Raw genomic sequence first — 27180 nt, 5'->3', positions numbered from 1 at the left:
CTCCTGTGTGGCTCAAGTTTAAGTGATCCCAGATGGGAAAGGATTAACCAGGCTGTTCTCCCAAGCTGCTCCCAAACTGCAATCCAGGTGTGCCCAGGTACCCAGGCACCAAGGCAAGGATCAGGACTTACCCTGGCCAGCTCCTGGTTCTTTTCCTCCAGCTGAGTCTCCAGCTGCCTGAGGTGCTCCTCGATGCTCCCGTGCCTCTCTTCTGCCTGGGAAAAGCAGAGCAGCCTTCTCGGATGATGCTCCCCAAAGCCATGAGGGCCCTGCTGCATTCTGGTGTCCATCTCTGCATGTGAGTCCTTCCTGGGATGCAGGGCTCTCTCCCACTGCCTGCATCCCTGCCAGGGCTCCCTGTGAGCCCAAACCAGCCCTGCTGGCACAGTGACAGGAACTGGAGGTGCTCTGTGAGGATCTAAACACCATTCCAGAACCCAGGAAGGGCAGGGATGGCCCCATCCATTCCTCCCTGCAGGCCTGCACCCGCCAAAATCCAGCTTGGTGCTTCCTCTTTCTCCTCATCTTAGAGTGGTCTCACCCAAGCCAAAGGGCATCCACACTGACAGGGCCATCCCTGCCTTGGAGAAAGGGGCTGAGGGAAGGGAGCAAACCCCTCATGTGCAGGATAAATTGAGGTGTCCTTTAAAGGCAGTGCCTTGTCCCTGCAAGGGGAGGACAGCAGGGGACAGAGAGGCCACAGCTGGGAAGCAGAGGGGGATGCCTTGGGCTGCCAGGGGCTCCATTGCTGCAGGGGGCGGCGAGACCCAGCTCATCCCCCGGTCCCAGCACTGCCCTCCCTCTCTGACCCCTGTCCTCCCTCTCTGACCCCTGTCCTCCCTCTCTGACCCCTGCCCTCCCTCTCCGACCCCTGCCCTCCCTCTCAGATCCCTGTCCTCCCTCTCCGATCCCTGCCCTCCCTCTCCGATCCCTGCCCTCCCTCTCTGACCCCTGCCCTCCCTCTCAGATCCCTGTCCTCCCTCTCTGATCCCTGCCTCCCTCTCTGACCTCTGTCCTCCCTCTCTGACCCCTGTCCTCCCTCTCCGACCCCTGTCCTCCCTCTCTGACCCCTGTCCTCCCTCTCCGACCCCTGTCCTCCCTCTCTGACCCCTGTCCTCCCTCTCTGACCCCTGTCCTCCCTCTCTGATCCCTGTCCTCCCTCTCTGATCCCTGCCTCCCTCTCTGACCCCTGTCCGCCCTCTCTGACCCCTGTCCTCCCTCTCTGACCCCTGTCCTCCCTCTCCGACCCCTGTCCTCCCTCTCCGACCCCTGTCCTCCCTCTCTGACCCCTGTCCTCCCTCTCTGACCCCTGTCCTCCCTCTCTGATCCCTGTCCTCCCTCTCTGATCCCTGCCTCCCTCTCTGACCCCTGTCCGCCCTCTCTTACCCCTGTCCTCCCTCTCTGACCCCTGCCCTCCCTCTCTGACCCCTGCCCTCCCTCTCTGACCCCTGTCCTCCCTCTCCGACCCCTGCCCTCCCTCTCCGATCCCTGCCCTCCCTCTCTGACCCCTGCCCTCCCTCTCTGACCCCTGTCCGCCCTCTCCGACCCCTGCCCTCCCTCTCTGACCCCTGTCCTCCCTCTCTGACCCCTGTCCTCCCTCTCTGACCCCTGTCCTCCCTCTCCGACCCCTGTCCTCCCTCTCTGACCCCTGCCCTCCCTCTCTGACCCCTGTCCTCCCTCTCTGACCCCTGCCCTCCCTCTCTGACCCCTGTCCTCCCTCTCCGATCCCTGCCCTCCCTCTCCGATCCCTGCCCTCCCTCTCCGATCCCTGCCCTCCCTCTCTGACCCCTGCCCTCCCTCTCCGACCCCTGCCCTCCCTCTCTGACCCCTGCCCTCCCTCTCAGATCCCTTTCCTCCCTTTTCCTCCTGTCTCTGCCTTCCCCTGCAGCTCCAGTCCAGCCCCTCCAGCCCGGCCCCAGCCCTGCCACTTGCCTTGGTGAGAGCAGCAATGCGCTGGGCCAGCTCGGCTTCCACCTCGGGCAGCGTCTCTGCCTTTCTCATTGTCTGCTGCAGCTTCTGCTCGGCCAGCTCCAGCAGCTCCTGCAGGTGCCGCGCCTTCTCCTCGCACTGTGGGACAGCAGGGTGTCTGCCACCCCGGCATGGCCAACCCCCAGCACCCCTCCTGCCCCAGCCCCCGGGCAAGGGGACACTCAGGGCCCAGGGTCAGTACCTGGCGGTGCAGGGACTCCTTATTGGCCAACTCATTCTCCAATTTGTCGTTGAGGTCATGGATGGAGGTGGCCTCTCGCTGGGCTGCCAGGTACCGTTTCTCCAGCGTGGTGATCCTCTCCTCCATGTCCTCCTTCTGTGCCAGGGCCTGGGGAAGTGATGGGGCTGTCACATCCTGCTCTGTGACAGCATGTTGGGAATAGCAAGGCCATCTAGGTCCTTCAAGCCTGGGACACCCTGAGTCTAAGGGGTGGGAAAACCCCCCTTGACATGGGGATGAGGGACAGCAGAATGGGACAGTGATAAAGGGAGAGTCAAACAATCACAGGAAAACCCTCTAGAGAGGACACAGGTCACTGCACCAGGTGTGCTGCACACCTGAGAACCTGTCTGTAACCTCAGGGAAGTCCTGCTGATGGACTTGGGGACAATTTCCCAAAGGCAGTGGCCTCTTTTGGAGAACACCCTGCACACAACAGGAGTTCCAATCCCCTCCCAGCCCAGTGGAAGCAGCTGTGAGGTCTCTGCCCTAGGCTGGGCAGTGCAAGGGGACAGGGACTCACCTCTCGGAGGTCTCTCTGGTACTTGCTGCTCATCTCCTCAGATTTGATCAGATCCTTCCTGGCAGTGCCCAGATCCTCCTCCAGCTCAGCCACGCTGGCAGCCAAGGCAGAGATTCGTTCCTTGGCCTGGACTACTTCAAAATTCTGCTTCTCCAGGAGCTCCTGCAGCTCCACCACCCGCCCGGCCTCGTCGTCCGGGTGGACGGAGCCATTGGAGAGACGCTGCAAGGCACCAGAGGGAGGAGGATATTGGGATGCTCCAAAGCTCCCAGGCTGTGGCATTGCCTGCAGCTACTCAAAGTGGGAATGTGGCCCTGCAGGGATTCAGTGAAGGGGTGGAAGTGGAGACAGGGGCCTCTGGGACCTCCATCAACAGCCTCCATAAGCCAGGGATGGGGCTGCTTACAGGAATGATGGAATAGGGGTGGCTGAGGGCTTACCAGAGCATCTGGTGGAAGATGTCCCTGCCCATGGTGGGGGTTGGAACAAGATGGCCTTTAAGGTCTCTTCCCATACAAACCATCCTGTGACCTCTGGGAAGTAGAACCCCCTGGAGCACCCAAGCACAAATTCAGTGCACCCCGCTCAGAAATGGCCTGTATCCACCAGGAAGGGCATTTCCCACAGGACTGGACCCAGAGGAGAGGGAAAACGGTTTTCAGCACCCTGGAGCCAGCAGGGAGATGGGAGAAATGACAGCCTCACTGAGCAGGGTCAGAGCAGGGCTTTGCTGGGCTCTCACCTTCCATGGAAGTTTGGCTGCTGGTTCCTTGGGCTCCCTCTCCTCGCGCTCGCCCGCCGCAGGCTCCCGGGCAGAGCCTTGCTGCAGAGCTGCCACCTGCATGGGAACAGGGACTCAGCACCAGGGACAGCAGGAGCTGAGGCCAGTCCTGCTGCAGCCAGGGCTGCACCAGCTCCCTGCCAGAGTCCTGCTCGTGGCTGGGGGGACCAGAGGGAGCGGGTGAGGAACAGCCCTGAGTTGGCACGGTCACAGCTGGAATCCTGGGGCAGCTATGGGCCTCCCAGTTCAGGAAGGACATTGAGGGGCTGGAGCATGTTTAGGCAAGGGAATAGAACTGGGGAAGGGACTGGAGCACCAAGAGTGGTTGAGAGAGCTGGAGGGGCTCAGCCTGGAGAAAAGGAGGCTCAGGGGGTCCTCCTGGCTCTGCACAACTCCCTGACAGAGGGGGCAGCCAGGGTGGGGGGCAGTCAGGCTCTGCTCCCAGGGAACAAAGGGACAGGACAAGAAGAAATGGCCTCAAGCTATGCCAGAGGAGGGTCAGGTTGGACATCAGGAAAAAGCCTTTCCCTAAAAGGGTGGTCAGGCCCTGGCACAACTACCCAGGGCAGTGATGGAGTCACCATCACTGGAAATGTTCAAAAAACAAGTGGATGTGAAACTTCACAATATTGTTCAGTGGGCATGGGGGTGTTTGGTCAAAGGTTGGAGACTTTTCCAGCTTTAATGATTCCATGATTCTAAGAGAGAGGAAGTCAGAAGTGCTGGGAAGGCTCAGTACTGAGGGAGGTTTTCCTGGTGAGCCCAGGGCTCCCTCCCAGCTCATTTCACTGGTTTACAGCCAGACAGATTCTGAACCCAGTGCAGCAGGAGAAGGGGGTAAACACTGGCCCTGTGTCCTGCTCTGATAGAGGAGGGTGGGGAATGGTCCCTGAAAGGAGAGGGGCCTGGGAGCCTGGGAAATACCATGAGACTTATCCTGGGAGCTGGAAAGAGAAGCAAAATTTGGCCAGCAGAGGCTGTAGAATGGCTCCTTCCTTTTGGGACTAGTGGCTGGGCACAAACTCCAGGAAGGAAAACAGAGTTCATGTCTCTTCAAGAACACTTTAACCCTGGAAGTGTCCAAGGCCAGGTTGGACAGAGCTTGGGGTAACCTGGGATAATGGAAGGCATACCTGCCCATGGCAGGGGGTGGAATGAGATGAGCTTTAAGGTTCCTTCCCACCCAAATGAGTCTGGAATTCTGAGATGACCACGGCTGGAGGTTGGGGACAGTGAACAGGACAACCCCAGACTCCAGCAGGGAAGAAGATGGGGGATGCAAGATGAGGTGCTTGTAACAGCCTGGTTTGGGTCTCTGCCAAATCAGGGCAAATCCCACGTCACCCTCAGCCCCCTGGAATGATTCAGATTCAGACTGTTTTTGTCAGTGACATGAATTCCAAACAGCAAACAACAGGGAAATGTCACCTGTGAGACAAACAGTTCTCAGAATCTTTACAGGGTTTCCTTAAACACAGACAAACCTTCAAGTAAACAGCAATTTTAGAACAAAAGCCTTACAAAGAACCTGACCAAATGCAAATACCACATGAACTGCCCAAGGTAATGGGGAGCATTCCCAGCCCAGCAGGTGCCCAGGTACCCCTTACCTGCCGATGGGCATCCACAAGCTGCTCCTCCAAGGTGGCCACGCGCTCCAAGGCTGCTCGCAGGCGTTCCCTCACCTGCAGGTGAGTGAAACAATGGGAAAGTCTGTTATTTATCCAGGATGAGGGGATCCAGGATTTAGGCATGCTCCCAGGCTTGTTTGTTAGGCTGACAGCCAGGCTCAGGTGGATTCACAGGTTCAGAATCATCCAGGCCATCACAGGGGGTTAAACTGTGTTGGAGAAAACAGACTGGGTCAATTCTTGGAGATCTATGGCCAGAACAGCCTGGAGAGGTCTCCTAGCAGAGGAAGGAGATGCTTGAGGTGAATGAATGAGGAGAACCAACGAAGACTGACCCAGGGTGTCAAATGCCACCACCCCAAGAGTGACCTGGGAGGGTTCCCTGTCCCCAACAGCCTCAAACCCAGAGGATATGCTGGGCAGCCCTAGCAGCTCCTCACTGCAGCTTTGGGATATCCAAACCTTAACAACACAAAGTAGCAGGGAGGGAATGGAGGGGTGGGAGAAGGAACTCTGAGCAGGAGAGGTCCCAGCAGCTTTCCCACCTTTTCATCCAGTGCCTTGTGATGCTCAAAGAGTGACTTGAGTGCCTTGAGCACCTCGACCTCACTGGACACCCCAGAAGGTGACTGGGCCTGCCGCTTGACCACGGTCATCCTGAGGGAGCGCTCATGCCGTGACACCAGGCACTCCAGGTGCTCCAGCAGGAGCTGCAGGGGGACAACAGAGGGGCTGTCACTGCCAGGATGGGCCCAGCAGCCCCTGGGCTCCCACAGTCCCAGGGCTGAGGGCCTCCCAGCAGGGTCTCCAGGCTTACCCGGGTGTTGTTGCGCTCGGCTTTCAGCTCTGAGATCTCCTCCTCCCTCTCCAGGAGCTGCTCCCGGCAGGCGCTGAGCTCCCGCGTCAGCGTCGCAAACTCCTGCGGAGAGCAGGGACAGAGCATGGTGGAGTCAGCACTGCTGGACCTCCAGCACAGCATTTCCCATCCAAACCCAACCAGGGTAGCACTGAGGGAATGTGGAGAAACCAGTGGAGAGGCACAGCCAGGCCAGGAGGGGATTTATTCCTGGCTTCCCTCATGCTCTGGACAAGGAGAACACAGCAGCTCAAGATTTATCCCACTTGGTTTGGTGTCCAATGGCACAAGAAACTGTTCTACAGCTGCAGAGGTGGTTGATGGCATTGAAAGCATCCCAGTCAAGACCACCAGCACATTCCCATTCCCACTGTCCCCTGGATGCAGATCCCACCTCGGAGCATCCCACCAGGCTAAAACTCACCACAAAGCCACAGCTGGTCAGGATGAGTCCCCTGGCCCTCAGCCAGCCTCTGCCATGGCCTCAGGACCTGGAATCATCCAAAACTTCCTTGCAAAAAAGAGGTTGCTGCCTCAGTCTAGCACGTGGAGCCCCAGTGGGCTGCATATGGGGCACGCCCAGGTCCCGAGTCCCAGCTGAGAGGGATGGGGCACAGCAGGAGACAGCCAGGTGCCACCAGCTCTCGCTGCTGCCACTGCTTCCTCCAGCCAGCAAGAGCCAAGCCCAGAGCAATGCCAAAGGAATGCTGCACACCCAGCACATCCCTCGAGACAGGATGAAAGCCACAATCACACTTGTGGCTGTGTTGGAGGGGAAGGGAAATTCACTTTGAAGTCCCTTCGATGCAGGAGGGCTCCCTTTCCCATAAAAAATGAAACCCAGGCACCTGGGTGAGCCCAGGAGCACCTCCCATTGCTCCCAGTGTCTCTTCAATGGTGCCAGGCCTAAGTGAGGTTTTGCAGCTGGGATTTCTTAGGGTGAGAAATGCAAATGCAGGAACGTGCCATGAATTCACACCATGTTCAGTGTTGGAAAGAATTTTAAAAGGCAAAGGATTTCAGAAGAAGCCAAGAAGGATTTGATGGAGCATTAACAAACCAAATTTCAAGAGGGGGTTGAGAGCTGCTTTACAGCATGAAATTCTTTTTCACTTTAATTTTCAGGTTTACCAAATAAAACCCCTTCAAATTGAAGCAAAGCATTGAGGCTTAGGCTGAACCAAATGCTCTGCTCAGCTCCAAGTGAAACCTCCTGTGATAGCTGAAGCTCTGAGAAATCCAGAGCTTTTACATCTGCTTGCCCCAGCCAGGTTTTCCCTCTCCCTCCCCTCCCCAAACCTGTCCCACTGCTGGGGTTTGTAGCCTGGGATTGGTGGGGATGTTGGTGCCACTGGTGCAGTTGAGACCCCCACAGTGGCACAGGACCTGAGCAGGTTGCAGTGAGAGGAAAGAGAAAGAATCACTGATCCTAGAAACAGCTGCTTTCCTGCCTGTCACCTGCCTCAGGCAGCTGCCACCCCACAACCGTGCTCCACATCCCTGCTCCACATCCCTGCTCTGGCATTGCCCCAGGGCCTGAGGTCCCCAGATCCTTCCCAGACCCCTTCCTGCCCCATCCATTCCCCAGGGACCACTCCAGCCCTGCAGTTTTCTCTCTTCCCATCCCTTCTTAGGGACTGCTCCAATCTGGGATCACCCCTGGCCCCATCCCTTCCCCAGGGATCCCTCCAGCCCTGGGATCACCCTTCTCCCCACCAGTTCTCCCCCAAATCTGTCACAACACCCCAAACCTCATCACTAACCTCTGCCATGCCCCATCCCATCCTTGCTCTGGGACCATCCCAGAGCCTCCAGAGCACAGGGAACCCTCGGCAGACCCAGCTCCAGTGGGATCCCGCTGTGCCAGCCCAGCCCTTCCCGGAGCCGTGCCCTGCCTGGCGCTGGGACCCCAGTGTGATCCCGATCCCAGTGTGATCCCAGTGCGATCCCGATCCCGATCCCAGTGTGATCCTGATCCCGATGCCGGTGCGATTCCAATCTCCATGAGATCCCAACCCCGATCCCGATCCTGATCCCAACCCCAAACCCGATCCTGATCCCGACCCCGATCCCGGCGGGCTCAGGGAATCAGGCCCGGCCGCAGGCACACGTGCGCGTTCCGTGCGTTATGCAAGCGCTGCCAGCAGCTCCCGAGCATCCCTGCGGATTAGAGCCAGGCTGGGAATGCCGGCGAGCAGAAAGCAGCAGGGAGATATGCCAGAGAGGTGCCTGTGCATCGCCACAGGTTCAGGGATCTGTCACTCCCCCAGTCCCTCAGCACGCCGAGAGACAGGTGGCAGGGCTCCAGGAGCTTGGGAAAAGCATCCTGGCACTGGGATGGCCCCGGGAATGGCTTCCAGCAGCCCGAGCTGAAAACGTGGGGGATGCATCAGCTCTGTGCTTTTCCAGCACCAGGCCAGCACCCTGCGGATCCAAAGTCTGGCTGGAAGGGGACACTGGCTGTGGACATGGATGCTCTTTCCCACAGGAGTGAACAGAGCAGGGCAGTGCGGGATGGGTAGGACAAGGCATTGGAGGCAGCAAGAGGAGGGATGGCCAGTGCTGGGGACAGAGATCACCAGCACCTGGTCTCCTCTCCCTGCATTCCCTTGCTGTGATGGCCAGGCTGTACAGATGCTCCTGCAATCAGGATTTCATCCTGAAAGAGGGGATTAAAAGGGAGCAAATCCTCTGGAGAGAGAGGCAGCCCCTGCTGCGGCCAGCCCAGTGCACAGGCGGTCAGCGGGTCACAGCCAGGGTGGGCACAGCACAGAGCTGCCACCAGCCCTCCCCCAGGGCTGCTCCTCTCCCAGCCCTTCATCCCGACAGGAATGCTGCCTGCATCCTGTGCTCTGTGTCCCACATCCTGTGCCAGGCCTGGAGCACCCCATGGCAAATCAAAGAGCCCTCAGTCACTGTCCCCCCTCAGGGAAAGCTACAAAAATGAACATTTACATCAAAAATAGCAACAGCCCTGCGGCGAGCCAGGCCAGCAGTGAGGTCAGCCAAGTACACAGCGCCTGAGTATGATGCCTTGGGAATAAAAAATAGGAATAAACCATTGCAGCTCCCACTTACAGACACCTCCCAGAGCCCCAGCTGTGCCAGATGCCGATGTTGCCACCTTGCTCTGGGTCACTGGTGGGCACCAGGCAAGCTGGGGACCATGACAGGCTGTCCCAGCGCACGGCTGCAGTGTCACACTGTGGAGTGCAGCCTCCACCCCCATCCACAGGTGTGCCATGGCCCTCCATCCCAGCAAACTGGAGATAAAGAGGATCCAGATGATTTTCCTCTGCCCTGGCCATGGCCAGGAGTCTCCCAAGCAAGGCAGAGGTGCCTGCACAGCTCTGATAGGCTCTGGGACTAAGCAGGGATGCCTATAAACAGATTAGAAAGTGAAGTAGAGGTGGCTGATCTCCAGTCCAAGGGTGGACAAACACAGCCTGGGAGTCCCCAGGAGCCCTGCAAGCCCAGCAGTTCAGGAAGGGGCCAATTTGGATTAAAACCAAACCTCCACCAAGTGACTGACTGGGCTTGGCCCCAAGTCCTGGGGTGAGAGGGAGAAGGATGGAGGGAAGGAGCAGGATGGAGGGATGGAGCAGAATGGAGGGATGGAGCAGGATGGAGGGAAGGAGCAGAATGGAGGGATGGAGCAGGATATAGAGATGCTGTTTTCAGAGCAGGGAGGGAGACCTGGAGCACCACACAAGGTGTTGAAGTGGGATGCTGTGGACTGGGACTCGGATCTTTAGTCAGCACCTGCCATGTTGGGGGTTTGGGGTTTTCCTCCTTGGCTGCATCAGGGGGGAAGGCACAGAAAGGAGCTGGAGGCAGGCCGGGAACCAGCAGCATGGAGATGGCTGGAAAAGCACAGAGAGGTTTAGGAAGCTTGGGGGAGAAGGCTCCAAGGCCTGTAGCATGGAAAAGCTGGAATGCCAAAGACCTCAGCCCAGGGCCCCCTCGTGTCTCTCCCAGTGCCATCTGCAGCACAGACAGGGGTGCAGCAGGATCACACCACAGGCAGCAAAATTCCTTGTTTGTGGCAGGAGCACAGCTGCTGCTCCAAGGCACCCAAGCCTGGGGACAAACCAGCTCCAGCTGTAGGGTTAATGGCATTTTAAAGCCCCTAATTGGAGAGATTGCTCCTGAGGGAGTGGCAGGGGATGGCTGGGAAGGATGCCCATGCTGGGAAACCAGCGCTGCTGACTCGGCATGAGAGGGACAGTCCCATCCATTGTCTGCCCGTGTGGCAGCCCCACCACCCCACTTCTTCTCTCCCAGGAGTGGAGCAGAATGAAGAGAAAGCCCCAAATCAGAGATGAGGGGATAAACATGGCCCCAGCAGTTGTAGCATGGGATTACACAGATTAAATCCTGCTGGGTAAACCCAGGGCTTCGACCATCACCCACCCCCAGCGCTGGACACTGGCACCTCCCAGACCTCCAGGATACAACACCAGGCCTCTGCAAGAGCATCCATGGAGAATCAGGGTCCTCCCTTCAGCAGGATGTGTATTTCCACCTGGGATTGCTCAGGGAGGAGCATTGTGCAGCCAGGCAAGCAGGAATCCAACATCTCAGCATCCTAGTCTTGTAGGAGCACAACCAGCTCCAACACAGCTGCCAGATCCCTCCATCCTTCCCAAAATCTGGAGATGCTTTAAGGGTCTTTCCCGGTGGGTGTTTTCCCCCACCTGGGGCTCCTGAGGTTCCCATTTACCTGCTGGTCTTTGCAAGATAACTCGAGATATACTTTGAAATGATATGTGATTGTTTGATGTCAGGATCTGCCCTGGCTCCTGGGGGACCTCCCGGGAGTTTGGGCAGTCTTAGGGGGTCTGCTCACCCCAAAAAGGCCAGATCTCAGCTCTATAGGCAGCCAAGAGGCAGCAAAGGTGCAGCAGAGCTCCATGGAAGGAGGAACTGCAGGAGGTCTGCATTGCCATGGGAAGCCCACAGCCCTCAGCCCTGCTGAAATCTTGGAGCATGTTCTCCCCCTGACACAGCTGGGGACAGGGACTCCTGCCAAACCCCCAAGCCATGGCAGGACAGGGAGGAGCTCCATCCCACACAGGACTCTGAACTGGGAGCACGTCTGGATGCACCGGGAGCCCTGAGTGTCACATCCCCTCGTGGCGCCTGCCCCCGGGAGAAACTGAGCTGGGGGCTGGGCAGGAGGCAGCGGGGAGCAAAGCCAGGGTCTTGGGGGACAGAGAGCACCCAGAACCTGCTCAGGGCTCAGTCCTCGGCCACAAATTCCCTGCAGAACAGGGGGGCTGGAGCTGGAGCTTTCAGCCCGATTAAGTCACATTCAGCACTGCCACATGAATAAATAAATCATGTAAGAAGCATTAAGGCAGCTTAGTCTCCTCAGGAAATCGCCCTGGAGTTCTGCCTTTTGGGGGCTGAGGGATGCCCCCATGGATTGGGAGTGGGGATGGTTCAGCCATGCAGCACAGGCAAGGGGGAATGGGAGCTACAGGCAGGAGCATGCCTGGAGCATCCCTGCAAAGGGGTTTGCCCTGGACAGGAACATCCCCTGCCTGCCCCACACCTGGATCTGCAGCAGATGCACATTCCCAGCCTGTCCCTTTGGATCCCATGCCAACACAGCAGCATCCAGCTGCCACTGTGCCCTGAGAGGCTGCAGAGTGCCACATCCCCAGATGCCACCCATCCCAGCCTCAGCAGGCAGTGCATCCCCCAGCCTGGCTGCACTCAGGGGACACTACTGATGAGCCTCGGTGCCCAATCCTGCCCTCAAAGAAGGGGTTCTCCCAGAAATCCAGCTTGCATCCCATTCCCAATGGGTTTGAGACACTTTTACCACTCCTGGGTAAAAGAGCTCACAGAGAAGGAGGAAGAGGATGGGACAGACCTATGGGATGCTCCCCAGTGCCCTGGGGAGAGACCCGCGCGTCCTGGTCCCACTTACCTGGTACATGCACATGCTGGCATTAATCCCATTGGGCAGGTGAGCACCTCTGGATTTGCTTCCCGTGTTCATGCCGAGCCCTCATGTCCGGGGGAGAGCACGGGGGGCACCGGAGCCCCCTGCCCGCAGGGACCGGGAGGCAGCAGGAGCTCCGGGGGACTCCCCATGGGAGCCGCCCCAGTCACATCCCGGGGCCGAGGGGCCAGGGCGGCCCCAGCTGGGCACACAGGGGGCACAGCGCTGCCGGCGGCCCTGAGTGCTGACCCAGATTGCTCCGAGCACACCCCAGGCTCCGAGGGCCCATCCCCGGAGCAGGAGCAGAGGCTAAATCCGCGCATCCCTTAATCCGGGATGCTGCGCTGGGGCGGGCACAGCGTCAGGGTGACCCGGCTTGCTCTCTCCAGAGCCGGGAGCAGAGGGACCGAGCCCTCGGCACAGGGAGGTGGTGGTGAGACTGGATGCACCCAACACCTAGGTATGTCTCAGCAACTCTTTCAGGAAGGTAAACTCATCCATAGGGACCCCAGGAGCTCCTGGGAAGCACTGTTGGGTGTTTTGCTCTTGGGCAGAGCCAGGACCAGCTGAGCTCTGTGTATGGAGCAGCTGTTCCCAAGCTGCTTTCCTCCATCCAGACAAGGCAGGGATGCAGAGAGCTGGCCAGCCAATAGCCCAAGCTCTGTCCTAGGTCATGCCACTATTTTTGACCCATTTCCCATCTCTCCAAGGTGCTCCAAACCCCAACACCCAGGCAAGGAGGATTTCAGGTTTCAGCACTGCAGAGGTAGAACAGATGCAAACATTTGAAGCCTCCTGCTTCCCTTGGCTGTTGGGCTCCTCCCACACCATACCCACAGCAGAACAAAGCAACAGCCCCCCCAAACCTCTGTTACCCCAAGTCTGAGCCCTGGGACACTGTGCTATTTCAAAAGACCCCACAGGGATGGTGGGCAGCTCAGACTCAATCTGCACAGCCCTGTGACACTGGATTCATCCACCTCACCCTCTTCTAGCCTGAATATCTTTGTGGAAATCAAGACCAGGCCTCTGGAGTACCTGGAGAGGGTCCTGCAGGTGGAGGAACCAGGAGCAGAGCACCAGCAGAGCCCCAAGGCAAGCCCTGACTCCCCAAGCCCTGGGCTGCTCACTGAGCACGAGCCCCTGGCAGCCTTGCTGTCCTCTGCTCCCTGAGATGTCCCAGTCCCCACCCTGCACCAGCTCTGCGTCCAGTGTCCCCTCTCAGGACCAAGATTGAGACACAGAAGTCTCATTGCCCCACTGGGAAAGGGGGCTGATGGAAAGGAGCCCTCCTGGTGAGGGAAGGGGCAGCAGTGGGGCTGCTCTGCACAGTGGGGAAGGAGAGTGATTGATGAATGGTTAATGTCCCCATCTAAAGTGCCACGGTGGGCTCAGCACTTACTGACATCCCAAGAAGTTGACTGGAGGCAGAAAGCCAGATCTGCTGCCCAAAATGAGCTATCTGCTCCCCAGGTGCTGTCCCCCAGCAGACTGACTGTCCCCATAGGAAGCAAAGGGTCTGCACCTGCCTTGCTCTCACCCTGGGGTGTCCTTGGAGAGGTTTTGCCCCTTCTCCAAATCCATTCCCATGTGGACAGGGGCATTGCATTCCTACCCCTCTTCAAAGACCAGCAAGGGTACAGAGGAGAAGGGGAGATGTCCTAGTTGGTCATGGCTTGGCCTGAGAGAACCCACAGGATTTACTGCTGACATGAGGTGCAACACCCGTGGCAGCATCACCGCTGTCACACCAAGCCAACCCCCCAGGGCCATGAGCTAAACCCCACATCCAATGCCCCTCGTGTGCCTCAGGGCAGGCTCGTGCCAGGGCAGGTCCTCACCTGCGGGAGTGCCGAGTTCAGCTGCCTCTGGAGCTGGTCCCGCTCCCGGAGCGTCTCCTGCAGGCGGCTCTGGGTGACCGCGAGCGTCTCGCGCGTCTCCCGCAGGGTGTCCAGCAGCTTGTCCCTCTCGTCCAGCATGTTCACCATCAGCTGCTCGAAGTCAGCATCCGCCTCCGAGCCCTGGGGGGGGCCCAGCGGGTCCCCCTCGCTGATGGTGGGCATCACCTCGCACATCATGGCTGGGCTGGCTGGGGGAGGCTCCCGACAGGGCTGGGGGTGTGCTCAGCACAGTCACATCACTGCGGGCTCCCGGGGGCCAGGGGAGCCAGCACGGGAGGGGACAGGGGGGTGTTCAAGGAGGTGGACTCCCCATCCCTTCCTCCTGTGGGCTAAGCAGCAGCTGGCATCACTCCAGCAGGGTGCAGGGATGTCCTGGGCATCAACAGGGTCCTCGCAGTCACCAGAGCCCTGCTTGCTGCTTGTCACTGCCAGCTCCTGCTGCCACCTCTCTGGGGTGCCGTGTGTGTCACCTCTCCTGGGTTCCGTGTGTCACCTCTCTGGGGTCCCGTGTGTCACCTCTGCTGGGTCCCGTGTGTCACCTCTCCTGGGTTCCGTGTGTCACCTCTCTGGGGTCCTGTGTGTCACCTCTCTGGGGTCCCGTGTGTCACCTCTGCTGGGTCCCGTGTGTCACCTCTCCTGGGTTCTGTGTGTCACCTCTCCTGGGTTCCGTGTGTCACCTCCCTGATGCCTTTCCAAGGGGCTGCAGCGTCCGGGCTGTTCAGAGGGGGACAAAACGATCCTTGAGGATTTGTCCCAATGGAGAGCCCAAGCCAGCACAGGGAGGGTCCAGGGAATGTTTGGGCTGCCTGGCCATGCTGAGGGGGGCTCTGGTGAGGATGAGCTGTTTTCCCTGAAGCTGGATGAGGTGTCACTGCTGACGTGGAAGCATGTCTCCGTTGAGCATCACAGTTCTTCAAACACCCAGCAGTGACCTGTGGCAGAGGGGACAGAGATCAGATCCCTCCTGCTGGTCCCAAAATGCCCAGAGACCTGCCCAGCCCCCTCTGCCCCCCATCAAACCCTTGAGAGCTGCACCAGGTGGGCTCAGCACCCACAGGAATGGGCTGTGCCAGGTTGTACCTCCTGCACCCACTACCCCAAATCCAGGATGGTACCAAGCTGCAGGAAACAGCAACCCTGGCACCCAAAATCCTGCAACTGTCTTTGGCATTCACATATCCTGGGCCAGGATCCCATGCCCTCTGTGGAACTCCTGGCTGCCCAGGGCCCCTGTAGCCCCATTGTTCCCTAGCCTCAGGGAGCTTGCAGAAAATCAGGCTCCAGCTGATTTTAGCCCAAACCTGGCAGGAAGTCACAGCAACAAATGAGTTGAATGATTGGATTTATGTTCCCCCCTCCTCTAGACAGATGTGCTGGGCCCAGCCTTTCAGTGACAACTGAACTCCAGCACATCTTCCCTTGGTCAAACCTCTCCCATGGGATGAAGGCAGCAGCATCCCCAAATTCCTGCCCAAGCACAAGCACCACGGATGAGAGGCTGGAGGGAAGAGGCAGAGCTGGCATTTGGGCAATATATAGGCTGGATTAAAGCATGGCTGGACCTGAGAACCCAGCCCAGGGCTGATGCTGGAGCCCACAGCCCCACCTTCCCTAAACCATCCCAGACAAGGTGCCAGGTGGGGATTCACAGTCCTGTGGGGGAACTTCAGCCCTCTGCAGCTGGGTAAGGGTCCCCAGCAGCAAGGGTGAGTGTGACACTGCCACCCCAGTGAGGACCTGCCCACCCCGGTCACCATCTGTGCCAGGGGACAAACCATGAGCAGGGCTCAAGCTGAGCAGCAAAACACAACACAGCAGGCCCAGGGTGAGCAGTGCTGGTCTAGAGCTGCTTCTGGGGCAGGCCCTGCTCCAGTTTTAAACTTTGCAGATGAAATGCTCAAGGATAGGTCTGAATATTCTGAGTCTGTGGATGCATCTGAAGCTGTGGCTGCCCCATCCCTGGAAGTGTCCAAGGCCGGGTTGGACAGGGCTTGGAGCAACCTGGGAAAGTGGAAGGTGTCCCTGCCCATGGCAGGGGTGGGATTGGATAAGCTTTAAGGTCCCTTCCAGCCCAAACCAGTCTGGGATTCTGTGTCACTTCCCCTTCAAACTCTCCCCCACACACATGGATAAAAAGGACCTGCACACAGGCCTGGGCCAGAGCAGCCTGTTCTGGTGCTTTGGGCTGGGATGAAAGCTCTTGTGCCCAACAGCTCAGTGGCACAGCTGGGACCTGCCCTGATGAAAGGTGACACTTGTGAGGAGGCGCCTTTGTCACACCAGACACTGCCAGGGCAGGGGAATCAGAACTCTGCTCTTTGGATGACATTGGCTCATCAGCTGAGAGGAAGTTTGACACAAAAAACTCTCTAAAAATAGAGAGGCTCTGGCAAAAGCAGCAGCCCCTCACTGTGCCTCCTGTGTGATGCTGAGCCAGCTTCAGGGGACAGAGGACAGGGCTGTCCCACAGGTGGTGTCCTCCCCTCCCTTCACAGGTTGGATCCTCAAGTGGGATAAAACCTGTTGTGGACATGTGACACTGTCCTGAAGCTTTGAGGGTTGTTCATGCTCTGTCCTGGCTGTTGGGATGTGGATGACCAGGGTAACTGTGGATTCATGGGATAACTGCACTGAGGACATCCCATCCGTCCTAGGGTGAGGTTATGATGCTTGTATCCCCAATCATGTGTTCTGTTAATGCTGGATATTCTATTCTGTGCCTTCAAGACTGGTTCTGAGAGCCAAGGTGGGGAGAAGAAGAAGCACGGAGTTTGTTATCAGGGACTGCATTCACTCCTCCACAGGCTGCTGGAACTCAGAACTGCACTGTGGTGTCTGAGCACGGACAGGGCAGAACAGAGCCCTCCTTTGCTTTTCAGTTGGTTTAGCTGGCTGAGGCAGAGTTTTCCCTGGACTGTCTTTTTTTCTTTCCCTTTTCTTGGAACTGTTCTGGACTGGAATCTGGGGAGCACTGAGAGCTTGCACTTTGTGGCCTATGGGGGCCTACCCTGGGCAGCAGCCTTTCCTAGTGCTGGAGGGATTGATAACAGAGCAAGCATCCACAGGAGAGACTTTCTGAATTTGTTGTCTCTTCAGAGCGGCGATTGAGTTTTGTCATCCGGTATTGTTCATTTTATGTGCTGGGGAGTGCTTTCCCTGTTAAATAAACAGGTTCTTTCCACTTCTTTCCAAGGAATCCTTCCCGAACCAGGTGTGGGGAGGGGCTGTGTGGGTTTGCTTTCTGGGGGGGCCCTTTTGGAAGTTTTCTCCCCAATTTGCCCTAAACCAGGATACCATCCCAGCGGGATCCCACAAAAACAAGGCTGGTGGAGCAAAAGGCACAGAGTGAGGGACTATTCCAGCCCCTGCTCTTCTTGGGTTGAGCTGGACATGAGCCTCATCCAATTCCCTGTAATTAAGCAGGGAAAATGCTTTCCAGTTCTACGCCCCTAATGAACAGCCCCAGGGGTACCCACAGGGGTACCCATGGGGCTCCCTGCCAGCTTTCCTGGGGTTAAGAGGTCCTAGACACCAGGGAGATCCAGGGCCAAGAAGAGCAGAAACCAGTCCTACCCCAGGGCTAAGCCCTGTTATTTGGGTGCAAAGCCTAAAGGAGGTGACTTGCATGCCCCCTCCTCTGCTGTGCCTCTGCCTGAGGGATGAGCATGGAGAAGGAACACTCAGGCTGGGCAAAGTCTGGCACCTCCTAAGGACGACTTGAATGGCAAAATGAGCCCCATGGGCATGGCCCCCAGCCAACTGCTGGTGGGGAACTGGGAGAAATTAGCAGATGAATTAAGAGATTTTAATCAAGGGAGGGAGGGAAGAGCCCTGCAAGCCCTCAGGGAAGGGAAATGCTGCAGGGAATGACCAAGACATAAATCTGACCTGAGCGATGACGGGATGGAAATTTATCCCAGCTGCAAAGGAGAGACACCCTTACCATGAGGAGACTCTGCAGATGCCAGTTCCAGCAGGGCCATGGCAGCCTCCCACACCCCCATGGGGCTGGACCCACACAGTGCAGCAAGAGGCACAGATTTACATCCAAGAGCTGATTTTCTTTCTGCTTCCCCCATGGTTGAGCTCGTGCACGAGTTGTTCTGGGGGGGTTTTGTTTCACTGCAAACCTGCTCCTGCCCACAGTCACATCCTGTTATTCCTGTGTGCTTGTGCAGGGAGATGGGGAGATGAGCACAGCCAGTCCCTCAGCCTGGGGAGGGTGATCACAGAATCACAGGGATCTTACACAGCTGGTCCAGGGTGGACTCACCCCATTCCTCTGGTCCCCAAAAGCCTCTGTGCCCTGTCCCTGAGGATGCTCAGTGAAGCATCAAACTCTCCTGGACAAGGCAACGTTGGTGACCCCGAGCTCCTCTGTGCCCAGGGCCTGGGGTTGTCGGCACTGACTTGTCCTGAACCACCAAGGACACCAACAGAGGTGTAAGGCAGCAGCTGCTACAAACCCCTGCAGCTGGAGCAGCCCTATGAGCAGGGTGAGACCTCCCACCACCCCAGAGAGCAGCCAAAGCCCCCCTGGCCTGGCCTGAGAGCCCCAGACAGGTGGGGACAGCCAGCCCAGGGCTCTCAGGGCTCTCTGTGCCTCCCAGGATGCTGTGGCACTCTGAGAATCCTTCTGCCAGAGGGCCCCTGGCAGGGAAATCCAGGGGGGTGCTCTGCCACCTCTGAGTGTGGCTCTGGACACAATCCAGCCCCATGTGCCCATCCTGGCTGGAACCATGGCAAAATCCAAGAGTGGGAAATTCCCTGCACTGCAGTGGGACCGTCCACCTCCGTGGACAGACACTGAGCTGCCTCCAGCATCCCCATCCTGGATCCACTCCTCTAACAACCACAGGAACTCTGTGACCCCATGGATTCGTGAGTGATCATTTCTGGATTTGACCACTGCAGCTTTCACAGCAACACCACGAGTCCCAGGAGTAGCCCAGGCTCTGGGAAGGGCCAACACCCAGAGTCAGGGCAGATGCAAAGGGTTTATTTGGGATGGCACATGAAGGAGCCAGGACCAGGCTGGGTTTGATCCCTGCTGTCTTCAAGGCCTGTGGAGCAGGGAGTGAGTTCAGTAAGCAACAGGCACAGGTGAGTGTGCAGGGATGTGCACACAGGGATACAGCAACATCCATGCAGCCAGGGAAGTGCACATGAGCAGGAATGTGCAGGATGTTCCTTTCCAGAGTCAACTCCCCTCATTTCTGTCCCACCTCAAACCTTGGGCTTTTCTCCATGCTCCAGCTCACCCATTCCCAGGTGCCTCTCCCATTCAGCCCAGCTGAGGGGGCACACCCAGGCTCTGTCCCTCCCCAGCAAAGCTCAGCAGCTCCCAGGCAAACCCACACATACCAGTGGTGACTTTGAAGGACCTTGGGGACGTCAGTGTGGGTGACAGCCCAGACACCCCCCACACTCTGCTGTGACTGCAGCAGCAGCAAGGACACACCCAGAGCAGCTCTGTGCTGCTGGAGGTCAGAGGGGCCTGAGCTCGCTCCCAATTAGTGCCTGTAAATCTCAACCTTTCACAGGTCTCTGGGAGAACTCCCTAAATGCTTCTGCCTGGCTTTAGAGGGCCTTAAGTGCTGGGATAATCATTGGGTAGAGGCTGCAAGGAGACAGCTGGGAGCTGAGCAAACACACACTGCACAGCTCCAGCCCCTGCTGGGTATTTTTAGTCCCATGGGGCTGCCAGGCACAGGCTTGCTGGGAGCAGGTTTCTTGCCAGGGAAAACGTGCTTGCTTTACTATCCCTCCCCCCTCCACCCCAAAACGATGCTTTTCCCACTTTTGGGGATGGAAAACAGCACCATCACATGTTGCCTGCTCAGAGAGGCCACTTCCTCACAAAGGTGCCCAGATGTGGAGGAGCTGATGGGGAGTAGAAGGGGTTTTTGCCCTGGAGCTGATGATTTGCTCAGCCCAGCTCTGCAGTGAGTCAGGCTGCCCATGGGATGCTGGGTCCCAGGGAGCACCCAGGCTTTCCCTTCCCAACGAGGGCGAGAAGCACCCACAGCTTTACCCACACACAGAGGATAGAGACAGCCTCGTGTTTCCTCTCTGAACAGCTCCACTCCCATCCCAGCCCTGACAAGAGGAAGAGAAAAGCCTCGGTGGCTCTGTCAGCAGGACCATCACCCAGCAAGCAGCTGGCAAAGAGGCTTTAACGCACTCCTTGGAGGCAACAAGCTCTCAGAGATTGATCATCCCATAAAAATGTCACTCTAATCCTTTCTGCTCCTGGAAAATCCTTCTCAGCTGCCCAGCTTGGCCTTGGAAGCACAGAGTTGGGGTGGCAGAGCCCACACCAGCACCCGTCACTCCCAGCTCCCTGGCACAGGAACAGCCTCCCCTCTGCCCAACCGGCCAAACTCGGGGTCCAGCACCCACACTGACCTTCCACACTGACCCCTCTCTGCCAGATCTAGGAGGGACCAGAGTCTGATGCCCTTTTGCTGTTAGCTTTACCTTTCAGGAACTTGTGACCCCAGGACAGGCTGCAAGTGCCACATCCTGGCATTCCCAGCAAGCTCATCCCAAACACTGCCCCTGCAGACAGAGCCACATCCCAGCACAAGTCCTGCTCACCCTCACTGCAGTCAGACACCACTTGGAAGCAGCCAGGACATGTTGAGACACCAACCCACCCTTGCCTACCCCAGGGAAGGTCAGTAGTGACCCTCTGAGCAGTGGGATGGCAGGGTGGGAACCTCCTCACCATCCCTACCAAGCCATAGAGCCCATTTCTCCTACCCTCAGTGAGAGATGTGGTAATTAGAGGTTGGGAAAAGATACAGCCTCAACCCAGCTTTTCTCCCAGGTCCCCTTATTTATTCCCAGGATACATTGTGGCCTCTTGGGACCTGCAGTCCCCTGAGAGGGACAAGGAAGATGCAGTTTTCCATGGGGCCCGGATGGTAACAGCGCTCCTGAATTCCCTAACGCAGCCCTGCCACCACAGGGAACTGCACAGATGGTCCCTGGCTGCTGCCAGGGGCTGCCCGTGGCCAGGACACCCAGGGATAACAAGGGAAATGAGGCATTCTGGCTGGAAATAAGGTGCCATTTTTCAGCAGCACAGGATTGGATTCCTGTTCCAAAAGGTGAGATGGATTTGCTGAGATTGGGGCTGGGAACGTGGCGGAGACCTGAGCAAAGACACAGAGGTGCCTCCTCTCTCCTCTCTCTCCTGCGGTCCCCACCCCTGCAGCAGTGTGTCCTTTGCCCCCAGTGGGACAATGCCCAACTTGAACCTTGTTGGAGATGCAGCAGTGGCAGAACAGGACATGCAGGCAGCGTCTCCAGGGTTTGGAGCTGTCTCAGGTGTTGGGAAGCCCTGGGTGCCCCTAAAGAGTGGGGACAGGGGACATTGCAAGCAATAAAAGGCAGCTACTCCCAATATCTTACCTTAAAGGACACACTTCTGCCCCAAAGACTTGCTCCAAACCCATGAAGCAGTTCCCACCTCAACCCTTGCTCACTCAAGTTGCTAAACCAGAGGAGAATCCACAAGGAAAAATGTCCAGATCTGACAGTTTCTTTGCAGGGAGCAGTAAATGCTAGCATTGCACTGGTATTTATACTTCCCAGTGGGAGGGGAGGCATTACACACCACTTCCAGAGGGTATTTTCAGACAGCCACCTGCTCCTCATTGTGCAGAGACACAATTGTTCCTCAGCAAAACCTTGTCAGACGAGGAGCCAAAATCTGCGCCGGGCCCTGGGGGGGAGGAGGGAGCTGAAGCCCCAGGGCTGGCACCCAAACACGGTCACACAGACACCCACAGGAATCCACAGGACTTTGTCACCTTGGGATGTGCTGTGGGGGTTGTGTCGGGGGTCCTGACTCAAGTTTCCCTGTTTCCAAAGTGGGCTACATGTCCTGCCCTGACCCCAGGGAAAGGTGGGATCTCAGGGTATCCCAAGGAGGACCACAGGTCTGAGGAGGCTGCTGAAGCCCCGAGGATCCCAGGGGCTGTGTGGAAGCACAGGGAGTGTTCTGGAGGAGCTCGAGATTGGAACACAAGCTGGATTTCACTCTTTGGCACAGCTGCCCCAGTTGGCACGAGGGGTTCACCCGAACCAGCAAAAACACAAACCAAACCCCCAAATCCTGTAATCACACCCCACTCCAGTCACCTGGACCCAGCAGCATCACTGAAAGACAGGGCTGTGGAAATCCTGGAGACATCCCAATTCCTTTGATGCACAAGAGGCTGGAAAACAACCATGTGCTCTGGTCTGGCAGGGAGGAGACATGCACCTGATCCATGAGACCAAGCTCACATTGCTCTTCCAGGATGTGGTCTGCACTCAAAGCCATCCACAGGGACAAGGAGGGGTTTCAGCAGCCACCAAACCAACACAAAAAAGCCACAATTCCAGTTACAACCATTTCCTTTTCTAGTTGCTGCTCTGCTGTGTGTCATATGGCTCATCCATCCTTCTGTTCCATAACTTTGCAACCAAACCCCCTGCCCTTTGCTCTGTTAGGCTGAAGTCACAGAATCCCAGAAGCCCAGAATAGTTGGGGGTGGAAGGGACCTCTGAAGATCATCTAGTCCAACACCCTCTCAAGGCAAGGTCAGACCCCAAGCAGGTGCCACAGGGACACATGCAGGTGAGTTTGGAATGTCTCCAGGGAGGGAGACTCCACACCCTCCCCAGGCAGCTGTTCTGGTTCTCTGGAGAAAGTTCTTCCTTGTATTAAGGTGTTGAGAGTCTTTGATTTCTGTCTCAAGGAAGGTTGCTTTAAACAGCAGCAGAAGGAAATGCATTCCCTACAGAAGCAGCACATGGAGGTGAAGCAGCCCCTGACTCTGCCAGGGAACACAGCACTGGGATCCATCCCAGCAATAGCGCTGGTTTCCAGCCCAAGGTGGATGCAGACTCCTCTGACAGGGAAGTGATCCACAACCATTGAGAGAAAATCCTGCGCTTGTCACAGAGGGAGCATCGCTGCAAAGTCCCCTTACCTTTGGGAAAGTGAGGCCTTGCGCCTCAGTCTCCCCACGAGCACGGCACAGCTTCAATCCTTGCTGAGACACAGAGGCATGGCTGGTGATTTTCCATGATTTCACTAGAGGTTTTGCCACGGGTACATCCCTCCCGCCCCCGTCGCACTTGTGCTGAGGAGTTATCTCATCTAGGAGCCTGCCGGGCTGGAGCCGGGGCCTCCCCCTCGCTAGCGCTGCCCTGCTTTAGTCACACCCCGTGAGCACTTGTGGTGCTAATTTATTCAGCGACGAGGGAAGAGTCACCAGCTCCGAGGGGGGCTGGGGAAATCTGTGCCAGGGTGCACCCGAGCCCTGCCAAATGCTGTGGAGGGGCCTCTCCACTCACCCAGCCCTGGCACCCATGCCCAGCCCGTGCCCAGCTCAGGGCACAGCGGAGGCTGTGCTTGCAGAGAAACCCCGGGGCAAACCCCACGTGCACCTGAGGAGCTGCCATGCCTGGTCTGCCCAAGATCCAGGGTTTTCCCTCACTTCCCATCCCACTGGAGTCTCTTCCACACCCTCAGCAGGCCCTCCCTGCCAGGAGGCTCAGCAGTGATAGCCAGTCCTGCACAGCAGCTGCACATCTGCCCAATCCCAGGGTAAAATTCAGCCACCAACTCCGTGACTGGTGGAAAGGGAAAGGGGCTCAGTGAGCTCCCTGAGGCCCACAGTGAAATCCCACTCCCTGGCCTGCTTGAGCAGGTCTCCAGCATTCTGCCAGCACAGAGTCATGGAATGGTTCACTTTGGAAAGGACCCTGAAAGCTCAACCAGTTCCACCCCTGCCACAGGCAGGGACACTGTCCACAAGGCCAGGATGCTCCAAGCCCTGGCCAACCATCCCTCACCAGACTTTAAATTATGAGTGGGGTTGAGGAAGAGCCCAGGGAGAGAGTTTGGAGTTGGGGGAGAGGCAGATGGGGCTTTCAGTGAAATTTAGGAAGTGTTAAGAGGGTGTTCAGAGTCACAGTAGGGATGTGTCCGGTGCTGCTGGCCTCAGGCTGGACCACAGCAGGCTCAGGAACATATCCCTGCACCACACTCTGGGGTTTTGCAGGCACCACAACCTGCAAGGGAACACCAATGGTCCTGGAGCATGACCCTGGCCCTGGGGAGGCCTCCAGAACTCAGCAATTCACCACCAACCACCCCAGCACACAAACAGAGACAACAGCGGCCAGACTGTGCCCCAAGTTCCCCTTGTGCTCCCCATGCCACCTGCAGACAGTCCAGGCAGGGCTCCCCTTTCCTCCACCCTCCTGAAGCACAGAAGGTTTTAGTCCATCCTGTTCCATCGTGGCTTGGGCACTGGATGACCCCAAGCAGAGGTGACTGGGATGGTTTCAGTAACTCAGGTGATGGGGAGTGGGGAAGGTTTCCCCTTGGTTTCATCCCTTCTGTTGCTCCTTGCCTGTGCTAAGGGGCTTTAGCAATTGCTTGATCCCTTTGCTGATAGCAGAGCCAGTTCCTGAAGAGCTTTTGCCCAGATGCAGTGGGACATCAGTGGCACTCTCAGTTCTGGACACTCAGGCTTTGAGGATGAGCAGACCCAGCACTGGGACAGCTCTGCAACGTTTGGCAAGGAAACCTCACAGGATTTACCACAAGCATCTCCACCCCTACTGGGACACGTGGGTGCTCAGCTCCACATAGGACAAGGCAGGACTGTGGGGTTAAATCCCTGCCTGACTGAAACCTGCTCCTCCTCCCAAGCACCCTCACACCATGGATAAGCACAGCCCTCCCTTGCCAAGCCAGGCTCCTTTGGCACCGTGGCTGGTTTGGAATGCGTGGATGAATCCCAGCAAGGAGCAGGCAGAGATGGAGATAACCAGCCCCCAGTCCAGGCTGGAATGGCCCTGGTGCTGTTCCCAGTGCCCATGCAGGGAGAGCCCAGGGCAGTGTCAGCTCCCAATGTCTCAGCCCTGACAGCCACAGGGCCTGGCAGGAGCAGCCAGGGGACAGCTGGGGACAGGGACGTTACAGGGTGGCTGGGGCGAGGCTCAGGCACTGGAGCCCTGTCTGCTCTGTCCAAATCCACATTGAGCAGGGTCACATCTTCAACCCACACCCTTCAGGTGCAAAGTGAGCCCCTAAATGAGCCCCAGCCAAAGCCCACCTGGCACACTTGGCACACCCAGTACACCTGGCACAGCCAAAGAGACAGTGCTGCAGGAAGGACTCATCCTACTCCTGTCTGGCATTTAAGGCCTTGTTTCATGCAAGAAGGACTTTCTGGGGAACTCTCTGCCCTGCACATCCCAACTCCTGACACAGGGGAGGATGTGCCCACTCGTGGCACCAGCGAGGTGGAGGGCCTGGAGATGCTGTGCTTTAGAAGGAAAATTCAAGTTGTTCCTCTTTAGGAGAATTGTAGGATTAGCTCATCCCTGATTAAGCATCAGAGGAACCACAAAAAGCACCTCAAAAATAGCCTGCCAAGGAAAAACTCCATCTGGAGCTCATTCCTCCTGGATATAGGCCACAAGGAAGATATAAGGGATATAAAAGTTCAGTTCCCTCCAGAAATCCCAAGTACTGGAAAAGATCAGGAAGAATAAATCAAGGTTTGCATCAATGTGAAGAGCTGTGTTGGATCCAGCAGGGAGCTCTAAGCAGAGCCCCTGAGGGCATGGAATGAGCAGAGGGAGGGACCAGAGGAATCACCATGTACCACCACTGCTCCCCTTGTTTGGGGATTGGAAAAAACAGACAAAGGGAGGCACCACCAAATTGCTCCAGAAAGTGTAGGGAGTGTGGTGGTTTGCAGAGGGGTGGCAGCCCTCTCCCATGGCAGCAGAGCTCTCATCTGGGCATGTATCATCTCAAAATCCAGCACCAGGCACTAGTTCAACTCAATTTCTAACTTGCTCTCTCTCAAAATGTCAGCTCCATGGAGCCCAGCTAGTGCAGTGTCCTCAGTGTCCCCAGGGACTGCCCTGCCTGGCATGGGAGCCCCAGGAGCTCTGCCCTTGTCCTCCCTGTGCCACCCACAGGCTCCCATTGCCATCCCAGCTCACCCAAAGGGGAGCCCCAGCCATGGCATCATTGAGCCTGACCCCTGCTTCCACCCATCACACCCAAAGGGAACCCAAAAAACACTGAACCCACTTCACCCTTTGGCCCAAAGCCCCTGGGAACAGCACTCTGCCACTCCCAGTACTTTGGGGGCTCCTGCATACTGAGTTCACAGGATCCCAGACTGGTTTGGGTTGGAAGGGACCTTTAAACCCATCCTGTTCCACCCCCTGCCAAGGGACACCTTCCACTATCCCAGGTTGCTCCAATCCCAGCCCCAGGAACAATTCCCTGAACCACCTCAGGAGGTCAGAGCAGGATGTGGCCAATCCATGAGACATCACCAGAGGAGGAGGGACACATCTGCAGTTCAGCAGGCTTTCAAAGGAATGAAATGTGGGTGATTACACTGGTGCACCACTGGTGGGAAGAGTTGCAAGTGGGGTGGTTTTCTACCTGGTCCCCCTGTTTGCTCCTGTGGGCACTCAAAAACATGGGGGCCTTAAACGCCCTTGGGGGAGGAATGAAGGAAAGGGGACATCCCAATGCCTTGGAAAACATCTGCTGCCTGAGCTGAGGATGCTGTGTGCTCTCTGTTAAAAGCCAAGAGCATATCAAAGCTCACAAGGCAAAAGGACACATCTGGGGCTGTGAATCTCTCTCCACACACAACCCGAGAACAGCAGCTGAGCCAACGCTTTCCAGAGGGTTTAGTGACCATTTCTGCAGACAGCTTTAAATTTCTGGCTCTTTTACAGCAAGTTTTGGACATTGCACACCCCCCAGTGCCTGTTCCTGCAGATGTGGCAGCAGGCAGAGCCCAGCTCCAGCAGCACTGGCTGGGGGGGTCAGGCCCTCCCTGAGCCCCAGCACTCAGTAGGGCCAGGCTGTGCTGCTGCAGAGCTGCAGCCCCAAAGGGCAGTACAGGCAGAAAAACCAGCATGTGTCAGGACTGGTGGGATGCTCACCCAAGCAGAAGTGGCTCCCTGCCCAGCCTCCTGCCCTCCTCCCACCTCCCCAAGTTCAGAGCTGCCTGCAGGCACCAGCCCACCTGAGGTGACCTTCACCTGTCGTGCTGATCCAGAGACATTCACTGAGTGATGCTCTCATGTGAACACCTGATAGACAGAGCCCCTGACCTTGTCTCCTGGGGTAAATGCACCAACTTATCTTCACCAGCTCTGGGAGGTGCCTGGTTTGGACAGCTACAATCACTTCCCTGCCAAAATACAGCAATTCCAGACCTCACCCCCATGGGCTGCCCTTCAGCCCATGCAGACACAGCAGCAGCAGCTCCCTGG

The 27180-nt window shown here is 57.4% G+C and overlaps 1 protein-coding gene across 2 annotated transcripts in view; it reads right to left on the bottom strand.

The window, feature by feature from the left end:
• The window catches only part of PPFIA4 (PTPRF interacting protein alpha 4), a 61379-nt gene that overhangs the window by 20985 nt on the left and 13214 nt on the right, over positions 1 to 27180 (bottom strand). For both annotated transcript variants that reach the window (XM_066565039.1, XM_066565040.1), the window contains exons 2-10: positions 13795 to 14786; positions 5962 to 6063; positions 5690 to 5854; positions 5124 to 5198; positions 3475 to 3570; positions 2733 to 2954; positions 2171 to 2317; positions 1929 to 2067; positions 132 to 211 (exon numbers count right to left, since the gene is read on the bottom strand). In XM_066565039.1, coding sequence (XP_066421136.1) covers positions 132 to 211; positions 1929 to 2067; positions 2171 to 2317; positions 2733 to 2954; positions 3475 to 3570; positions 5124 to 5198; positions 5690 to 5854; positions 5962 to 6063; positions 13795 to 14031 — 1263 coding nt within the window. In that variant the 5' untranslated portion in view covers positions 14032 to 14786. The remainder of the gene's footprint in view (positions 1 to 131; positions 212 to 1928; positions 2068 to 2170; positions 2318 to 2732; positions 2955 to 3474; positions 3571 to 5123; positions 5199 to 5689; positions 5855 to 5961; positions 6064 to 13794; positions 14787 to 27180) is intronic.

Source organism: Molothrus aeneus, chromosome 24 (genome assembly GCF_037042795.1).
Source record: "Molothrus aeneus isolate 106 chromosome 24, BPBGC_Maene_1.0, whole genome shotgun sequence".
Taxonomy (NCBI): domain Eukaryota; kingdom Metazoa; phylum Chordata; class Aves; order Passeriformes; family Icteridae; genus Molothrus; species Molothrus aeneus.
Note: the sequence above shows the minus strand (reverse complement) of the source record. Positions and strands in the feature narration are given on the sequence as shown.